A 10,622-nucleotide genomic window follows, 5' to 3' on the forward strand; every position below is an offset into this window, starting at 1 on the left:
GACACAAATTCAGATTTAGTTGAGCTCCAACGTAGATATCGAAAACAAAAAATAAATAAATTATGATAATAAAATCTTTCACACTTAGTCAAAAAATTCGAGTTTAAATTCTTAATAAAAAATATCTCGAGAAAGAATGCTTGTTTTTGTAATGAATTTTATATTACGAGTATCCATGTTAATCTTTAAAATAAATATCATACATCGGAAGGAATAGGTATAGAATTGTTGGTACGGATTTAGACAGAACTTAATAACTTTAGTCTAAATTCGATTTTTATCTTAAACAATTTATATAATATATAAAATAATTACTTTACATCCTTTTTTTTTCTTTTGCATTTATGAATCTTATAAGTCATAATCTAAAGATATTTTCAAACAAACCAAAAGTCTTATGAAAAATATTAAATCACAATCTAAAATTTTGTAATGATAAAATGATTGTCTAATGTTTTATTTTATTCCAAAAAAAAGTATACTTGAACAAATTAATTTCTTTGATAAAAAAATTATTAAGAGAAGCTGGTATGTGATAGAGACCATACTTCTTAATTACTTATTATTAATTAATCAAAATACAGTTTCATCTCTGTCTTTTATCAGGACTGTGCTGTTTTTTTCTGGTCAGCATTCAAGGCTCTTTTTTAATTATTCCTATATGACTACTACACATTTGTGTTGTGGATTTAATTTGGAGGAAAATTTGAGATTAGCCTTCCTACTCTGTATAAAAAGGTTAATTTTATTTTTGAGAATTAATTTGGATTCATATCGGGACGATTAAGAATGGAATTATTTATTTTTAAGGAGGCTATTAGAGTAGTATAGGGACAGAAAAGGGGAGACATATATGATGTTTATTGATTCAGAAAAGACATTTGATAAAATTTCGAGGGAAGTTTTATGTAAATGTGTCTGGAGATTAAAAGTGTACCTATGACACATAGTAGGATGATTAAGCCCATGTACGATAGAATCAAGCAATATCTATTTATCTTGGTAATAAATAAATTGACACGGCATGTCAAGGAGGAAGTACCACGGTGTAAATTATTTGTGGATGAAATAATATTGATCGACAAGACACACAACAGAGTCACGTCGAATACTAGAGGTTTGAAAACAAATGCTAGAGTGTAAAAGTAATAGATTGAGTAGGACTAAACCAGAATATATGAAGCGCAAGTTCATTAATGCATCACAGAAAATGGATAGAAAAATTAGTAGATAGTCGAGCAATGTCTCTTCACGGTAATCGAGCAGAGTTCTAATCTAGAGCAACTATATGCTCCCTTATCAATATTATTATTATACTAGTATTATTTTATTACTACTAGTTTTTCTTTTTTACTTTGATAATTTTTACTGTAACAAAATAAAAGTTGTAGGGCTTAAATTTACAAAAGATAATATGTATAAGAATCCATTGATTAAAGATTAGGAAGCAATTATTGATCAATGAACATTAAAGTCAAAAAATGTCTTCATAATTAATCACTTTTTTTTCTGGAGGATTAAAGGTGTCAAATTTGTCAACTTAAATTATTTGCACTAATAAAAACATAGGAGACAGAATTAACATGACAAAGACTTGAAAAATCATAAATCTCAAAGCAGCTCACGTGCATCTTAACTATTTCTATAAGGTACTATTACCTTTCATCGTTACAAATAATTTTATTTATCAAAGCTTAAACAAATAAAAAAAAAATCACCAATAATGATTTTTGCTTCATCCATAAGTTGAACATGTAGCTCTATACTTCTCAAGTCATGAGTTGACCAAGTACTAAACCACACCCTTAAATGCACGATATATTTATTTATTTAAAAATAATTAATTTTATACTTCACATTCTATTCTCAATGAGATGTGTTTTAGCGATAAAAATGTCATGATATCTCTAAGATAAGAAATTTCAAAAGTTTTTTTTGTTTATATATATATATATAGCCATACAAGTATAACGACATGCTTAAAATTATAAGTTCTGATAATCTATAAGTAATTTACTTCAAGAACAAACTACGTATTTCCCTAGAAAACAAATTAACTTTATAAGTAAACAAAGTATTTTTATTTTGAAAAAAAAAAGAGAAAAAGAATAACAATTATTATTTATGAAAAAGAAAATACAAAAAGGTCAACTCCGAGGATTATTCATCCGTCTCAAATTATTTGTTATAATTTTAAAAAATAATTATTTCAAATATTTATCATTTTCAAACTTTAAGATAAAATTAATTATTTTTTTTCTCGTTCACTCTATAATTATTTTTTTCAATACTACAAATATCTTGAATATGAGGTGATATGTTATGATTATTTAAATACCAACAAAAGATAAAATAATTAAAAAATACTCCTAATTAAAACTCGATCCATTTCGATTTGTTTGTCGTGCTTTTTCTTTTAGTATGTTAAAAAAGAATGTTTCTTTTGCTTTTGTGGCAACTCCTTAATTCCAACTTCTATGTGACATGTTTAAGATTACAAGATTAAAGAATATTTGGTACATTATACATATTTTTAATTTAAGATTATAAGATTCAATATTTTTTTATTTTTATTTTTAAAAATTACGTGCTAAATTAAAATAGGACAAATAAATTAAAACAAAAAAGTATTACTTGAAAAAACTATTAAAAAAATCGCGATTAACAGATAATTTAAGATGGAGGAAATACTAATCTATATTATGACATTATACAGTTCATGGACCAATAATAATAATTGTATATAAATGATAGTGTAATGATGCTTAAATAATTTGACATTCTTGCAGCTACTATAATGTTTTTACTACTAGCTGCTGTAATATACATACTTTATATTGCATATATACACTTAAATTTCTCCTCTCTATCTCTGTGTGTGTCAGTCAAACTCTTATCTATAATTAGGGTTGGTCATAAATTTTAAAGTTGAAATTAAATATTTTGAATTTTGAATTTATAATTTTGAAATTTTAAATTATTTTTGAATATATATTTTATTTGAAGAAAAATTGAAATTTTATAATGAAAATCTCAAAAATTCAACTATTGATTTGAGCTATTTTTTGAAATTTGAAAAAATTATTTTCTTTTAGAAAAATTGATTAAATTTCATGATCAATCAGATATTTAAAGATAAATTTTTAAAAATTACTTCCAATATTTATGACCAAACATTTGCTTAAACATACGTTTAGAAAGTTCTTGGGAATGATATATACGATGTGTGTTTATTAAGAGTAGAGGGAAAATTTATAGACAAGGGTATTCAAACTTTCATAAATAAAACTAAAGATCTCCAATAATTGAGTTATGATCAATCATTAATATTTTTTCCTCTTAAGGTCAAGGTTGCTTTAAGTGGGGTATATATTAGGAGCTTTTTTGCTATCCTAAAAAACAAATGGAATAAAAAGAATTATTATTATTATTATTTTATATTCCTAAGTGTTGTAAACCCTACATTTACTTTTTACTATAGATATAAAGGAGATAATAATGAAAGTGAATTATAATCTACACGTACGTTTGCCTTTCCATGGATGAAAGTCCAAAAACAAGTTTTACCCTTTATTAAATTTAGATGAAAATCCAGAATTCAAAGTTTATCAATTTAATTCTTATAGTAATTTAAGTTAATATATGATAATAATGATTTTTAAATTCAAGTGAAGTTTTTTAAGAAAAAGGGAAGAAAGAAAGTGATTTGTCATGTTACTATTTATTTAAAGGGAAATTCAAGTAATTTAATTTGACACAATTTTGAAACTTTACATTGTTTATTTAGGACAAGTAATATATGAAAAATTGGCGGTTTTTTCAGGAAAAAAAGTGAGAATATTTTGGAAAGTCACTTTGTGAAAATTAAAGTACAATTATTTATATTTAAAAAAGGGGAGCTAGATATTGATAAAGAATAAAGAAGAAAAAGATACTCACATAATGAGCATAAAAAGGACTACTACATATAACACCCTTTAATTCCTTTCTTGTCTTTTTCTTCTTGCTATTTTTCATTTCCTATGTCTACATTCTTTTAGCTGCTTTATTAATAATTCCTCTAATCTTTTCCTTCTCTTTTCCTTTGTTGGGAAAGTGTAAAGCATTTGATTATGCCTAGGAATAGTCACTCCTCCAACAACAACAAACCCGGGTCGGGTCAGGTTCATGTTCAGATTTAGGTTGGGGTCAGGATTTGGGTTCCAAATCGGGATCGAGAGTCAAAATGGGTCGGAATTTGGATATCAAATCGTTAGGAGTCGATATTTTTGGTCGGGGTCGGAATTTGGGTATCGTAGAAGGCAACAATAACATATTAAGTATAATTTGAGAAAAATATATTTAAAACTATTTATCAGGAAAAACAAAATTAGAAGACGAACATATAAATTGGAGGTAGTATATATTTTTTTGTTAAATATAAATGCCTCATACAATTATCAAGGGAAAGAGAATTTACTTCTTTAGGTACTATAAGAGTAGCAAAAGTAAAATGGAAAATAAAACTCTCTTATATATAGTGATTAATATTTCTCCTATAAAAATAACTAAAATCAAGTACTTTTTTTTTTCTCTTCCAATTTTGCAAGAAAAAAACAAAAGGAACAATTTAATAATGTACTATTTTTGATTTGGAAATCATCACAAGAATATTATATAAGTGGAAAAAGGAAAATGCACTTTTTTTTCCCTCCCTTCTTTTTTTCTTGCTTTATCTTGTCTTCTTGTCTTCTTTTCCATCACTTTTTTCCTTTTTTTTTTCTTTTTACTAATGATTTCAAAATGAGTACTACTTTTTTGTTCCATGCAAAAACTATAATATATATTTTTGCCTTTTTTTATTACTATGAAATATTAGGAATTCCTAAAGTGAATTCCAAATTAGGCTTCTTTGGACTTGCTTGTGTTATGCTTGATGAACTCACTTCTGTTGATATTCCTTCATTGCTTGTGCATTTTGCTTCCATGTTTTTCTGTTTTTTCACAAAAAAAATAATTAAATATTACTAAGGAAGAATAATAATTAAGTAGAAATAAGAAAAGTGTGTGTAAATAAAGCTAAGCAAAGGAATCTAAAGGACAGATTGAGGAATACATACTGATGTTGTGTATGTACTACTATCCAAAAGTTTTACCCTATCTATGTATAATAATATTAGAGGCAGTAGCGGAGCCAGAATCTTCAGAGAGAAGGTTTAAAACATGAAAATGTAAGCATACGAAGACGTTAAAGGAAATTCAATATTTACTATATATATATATATATAAAAAAAATATTTTAATCATATATAAACAGTGTAATTCTCCGCTAGAGGAGATTCATTATGAACCCCCTTTACCCTGCCTAACTCCGCCGCTAACTAGAGGCATATTATAAATGTATTGTTACAAAAAAAAAACAAGAATTAATGATTTATAACTTTTTGTATGGTTAGACAATAAAATTCGTTGCTAATAGAATTAAATTCGGATTTATAACTTTCTGTATGGTTAGACAATAAAATTCGTTGCTAATCGGATTAAATTAAGGATGGATTATCAAAAATTCTATTTTAATTTATAGACATGGCAACAAACTATAGCTAGCGACGATTTCATAGCTAGTTTCCGAATTCACATTGAAAATTAGTTGGTTTGACCCTAGCTCATATATACTATGAATCAGGTCACATAAATTGAAACTAACAAGTAATTTTCAAATCTTCTATATTTTTATATGAACATAAGCAAATCATCCACATTGCATAAGCATGAAGTAGCATCTACAACAATATAGTCCGTGTAATCTCATAAATGTGTACATGGTCTAAAAGAGATGGTGTGTACACAATCTTATCCCTATCTTACATCAGTGGAAAGATTGTTTCTAATGGATCCTGGCTCAAGTAAAGCATGAAGTAGCATCTACAACGACTTACGCAATGTAATCTCACAATTGGAATCTAGGGAAGGTAATATATATTCCTATCTTGTGAAGATAGAAAAACTATTTATGTTGGATCGTCAGGCTCAAGCAAAGACATAATGGTAAATGCACATAGGAACTTTGTAATTTAGAATAATATTATAGTACCTCTAAAGAAGGTAAATTTCCTGGATAATCTCCTAGTTTCCCATGCAGCTGCCAACTTTCCCTGCTATATAATCACAAATAAGGATAGAATATTTTTTTCTATCATCAGTGGAGGCCATGCATGCAGAAAAAGGAAAAAAAAGTGAAACTGAGAAAACAGAAAGCCAATCTTTTAGTACTATGTAACATATTATTTTATAGTACTCATGCTTTTTTTATCCTTTTCTTGTCTTTCCATTTTCTTATTATGATATACTATCCAACTTTGGGCACCAAAGTAAAGAATTTCACATATGGGGGCCATCTTCTAACTAGTAGTGATAGCTTTGACACTAAGTTTTCTAGTAGGGGGTCAAGTTTCAAATGTCTATAGTCAGTAACGAAATCAGAAATTTATTGGTGTATTTTTTTTTACATATATATGTGGGCATCTTCTTAGCTTTGACATTAAGTTTCCTAGTATAGGGAGTCTAGTATCAGTAGTGGCAGAGCCAAAAAAAATTTACATAATAGAAGCTTTCAGAAAACATTGTACGTACGTAAAAAATTTCTTTACAGCAATCATTTGTATTTGGCCAAAATTCAAGTGTTTCTCAGAAAAGAAAATTAAAAAGTAATGTTTTTCAGATTCTAAAAATAACTTATTCTACTACTAAAAAAAATACTTCACATTAATGAGACATTATCGATGGACATTACACATGACACAATCAATACAACTTATGCTACTACTAAAAATACTTCTTTTTTTCCTAAAAGTTGGACCAAACACAACAATGGACTTCATTAATCTATACAAAATGAGTAACATTTATATATATAAATGTTTACCTTGAAGAGTTACTCCAAAGACCACCATAATCTTTTTCTTGATTATACAGATTTTGTCTTCCTTGTTGAATTGATAATTCAGACTTGTTTGAATTTCGAATTTCAAGCACTAAATCATCAGAATTATCTCCAGATGACACATTATCAGACACCTCTGATTGGCCTAAACATGTTCACAAGGGGAAAAAAATGAATCAATTTTTCTTCATAAACAAAAAAAAAAAATTAAAGCAAATTGTATACACTTAATTATTTAATTTACTCTTAAAAAAACCATATAATAATAAACAATCATTCATACACTATTTTTTACCTGAAGAAGCGGCTCCTGCTGCTGATTTATCAGTTGTTTTTACCGTTCGATACATCTGTAAGAATTTTTTTTACACTATCAAGTCATTTGAAAGATAATTACAAATAATTGCCATTAATATATATATATATATTGAAACCAGTTACTTATTGGGAAATACGAGTTACAACATGTTTATTAAAATGTCAATGAATATATGTTAAATTTTAAAATGTAACCACATATATTCACTCTTTCCTAACTTGAAATAGAAGTGTGATGGAATCTATTTCTATAACTATTGAATTTCTTTAGTGAAAAGCTTGATTGTCTCTGAATGTAGTAATACATAGAAACATTATACATATATGGTCTAGTATGGCTACAAATACAAAATACTTGTATTAATATATATATATATATATATATATATATATATACATACTCTCTCTTTGGTCTATATTAAGTGTTTTTTAAAGAATTTGACACATAATGTCTCTTCTTCTTAGTATAATTTGGATTACTTTTCTTTTTGGTTTGATTATCATATTATTTTGTTGTTATTGCTATCGTTCTTTTTTCTCTCTCCTCCCACCCCCATTCTTTCTTTTCGATGTTGCACAAAAGTCATTACTTTACGTTTAGCTAGCATTAAAAAGATTGTGGTTACAACTATTTTTTTCTATTATTTCAACATAACTTTTTACTATATTTTCTTTTCAAACCTGCTTTGAAATGTTTTGCTTAAATTTAGGATTTATCAAAAATAATTTTTCTATTTTCACAAAATAAGAATAAGGTATACATATACATCACTCACGTCATACCTCACTTATGTGATTACAACGATATATTATGGTTGTAGTATCCCTCAAACCAAACAAGTTCATATACTTTTGCAGTGTTATTATTGATGAATCATTAAGAATGAGACTATTTCTCTCTCTCTCTCTCCTTCTTTTTCTTTTAGTACTAGTACTATGCTACTATATGAATTAAAATATATATGGTTCATTCTCCCATGGAAAAAAACTGTATTATATAATAGGCTTGCAGAACCATCAGATCTATTAAGTAGAAAAAGAAGTTCTCAAGATTTGAGACAAAGTAAAAAAGAAAATGTATAAAAAAAGAGTCATTGGAATTTGAAATTTGTGGGAATTTATATCCTTTTTGATGATATATGCTACTATTGTCCAAAGTATATATAGTACTAAGGAAAAACATAGCCTTTTGTGAAGACTCCAAAAAGATAATTTTACTCACTCTATTGAATTTAGCATTGGAATAAACACATGCTATGGAAATTCCAAAGCATAGTCTTTTGTGAAAACTCAAAAAAGAAAAAACATATTTGGACAAATGAAAGAAACAAATAACAATTCGATGCACAAAATATTTCGGATTTATGTAGAATTCTAGGAAGAGCTGCACTGTAAAGGATGTAATGTAAACAGTTTACTCTGATGTAAATATCAGTAGGAACTTTCAGTTATCTTGGTAGAAATTTGCTATCTTTTTTTCCGCCTCAGCAAATTATTTTTCCACGACTCGAGCCCATGACAACAAATGAAAGAAAGAGAGAGACAAAACCCTCTTTTAATAAGAATTTACCTGTAAATGGGATTTAACATGAGCCAAAGTGAGATCTTTCACATCCATAAGCTCAAGAACTAACTTGGGTGTTGCTCCTACATTCCCCCAAAAAAACAATGAAACATTGTTAATTAAGCTCATAAATATAGATTTTGTCAGTAAGTGTAATTTTTATGCACTAATAATATATAAATAAATTTGCACTATTAAATAAATTAATTATCTAAACGATAACTATATGAAAATAATCGTTCATAAAAAATGAAATTAGTAATCTGAAAAATAATATTGGTGTCTATGGATTAAATCCCATTTTTATTTATAGAATTTTTATAGTGTTGGTGTGCAATTTAACCGCTCCTATCAAATCATTCTATTTTTCAGATTATCATATTAGACTCAACTAAACGTGACTATCAACGCACTAAACATATATTTGATTTGACGTAAACATCTGATGTGCGTAAGTATTTACTGAACATAAAAAGAGAAAAAGTTAAGCAAGTAGCCTACTTTTATGTCCACCCAAGAGTTTAACAGCATGAACAAAACGAGCATGAAGGGTACTTGTCCATCTCATTCTTGGAGCTCTCATACTCCTTTTAGTTGGAAATCTTGAAAAAAATCTTGATCTCATTAGCCCATTTTGATGATGATTATGGGAGTGATGAAAGTGGCTATTTGATGAAGAAATAGGGTTAATATTATAATTATCAAAAGAACTAGGAGAAGATTGTATAGATAATGTATTAGAAGGGTTTTGATGATTATTGTAAAGTGGAACTCCACTTATAGGTCTAAACAAACCAAGATTATGATGATGATGAGGGATAAAAGGGTTATTAATGAAATTTGTGTTGTTCTGGAAATATTGGCTAGAAGAATAATTAGGTTCTTGATGAGTAGTAGTATTAATTATACTACTAGGTCTTGGTACATTTGATGATAAAGATAGGTCAAAACAAGAAGTGTTATTAGTATTAATATTATGGGGTTCTCTTGATTCCAAAGCTCTTTTCCAAAACCCTAAATCTATATTATTCTCTTCTTGATGATGAGTAGTAGTATTTGGAGGGCTAATTTGTAAGGATAAATCTGGTTGTGGTGGGAATAACTCCATGTTTTTTTTTGAAAAAGAAAATAAGCGCGACGAATAGAATTAGTAACCTGAAAAACAAGACAGATTGTTATGAACACAAGTACTCATGTGGTGTTTGTAAGTAGCTTATAAATAGAGGACTAGTAGCTTGTTTGAGGAAGATTTGAATTAATTTTTGAGATGGAAAAAAGGGATATGTAGTAATAGAGAAAATCTTGGGATTATCTTGAAATGGGGTTTTGATGATGCTGAACAATTGAAGGGGAATTGGAAAAATTGTTGGGATTTGAGATTGAGAGAGAGAGAAAGAAGAAGAAATGGCAATAGGTGTATGAAGTGAAAGGCTTGTTTCTTTTGTGTGAAGTATATGTGAGAAAATGACACTTGAGGTGGGGGTGGGGGTGGGGGGTGGGGGGATTTGATTCTTCTATGAACATGGGGGGTGTAAGATGAAAAGGAAGAAAAATAAAAGATGAGGAAAAGAAAAAGGGAAAGTAAGTGAGTTTTGTGACTTTGGTTAATTCTTGTTTACTCTTTTCCACTTTTATACTTTTTGGTTTTTAACCAAAGTATTCTTTTGGTAAAGGAACATTTTAGTGTAAGCTTTTATGTATGCATTTGTCCCACACACACGTATACACTAATAACAACAACATATTTAGTGTAATTTCACAAGTAAATCTGAGAAGGATAGTATATATATGTAAATCTTACCTCTAAATACCTTAAGA

General features: G+C 27.8%; 1 protein-coding gene across 2 annotated transcripts; it reads right to left on the bottom strand.

The window, feature by feature from the left end:
- Positions 1-4,517: 4,517 nt before the first annotated feature.
- On the bottom strand, positions 4,518-10,219 carry LOC129888783 (probable transcription factor KAN2). 2 transcript variants are annotated; one of them, XM_055963789.1, is made up of 6 exons: positions 9,306-10,219; positions 8,811-8,887; positions 7,218-7,272; positions 6,905-7,067; positions 6,074-6,134; positions 4,518-4,973 (listed from the first exon to the last, which is right to left on the bottom strand). In XM_055963789.1, the coding sequence occupies exons 1-6, from the start codon at positions 9,910-9,912 to the stop codon at positions 4,845-4,847; spliced, it is 1,092 nt and encodes a 363-aa protein (XP_055819764.1). In that variant the 5' UTR covers positions 9,913-10,219; the 3' UTR covers positions 4,518-4,844. The 2 variants fall into 2 exon arrangements, with proteins under 2 accessions (XP_055819764.1, XP_055819763.1); XM_055963788.1 differs by having other exon boundaries at positions 6,074-6,137.
- Positions 10,220-10,622: the final 403 nt, after the last annotated feature.

Source organism: Solanum dulcamara, chromosome 5, assembly GCF_947179165.1.
Source record: "Solanum dulcamara chromosome 5, daSolDulc1.2, whole genome shotgun sequence".
In the NCBI taxonomy this organism is placed as follows: Eukaryota; Viridiplantae; Streptophyta; class Magnoliopsida; order Solanales; family Solanaceae; genus Solanum; species Solanum dulcamara.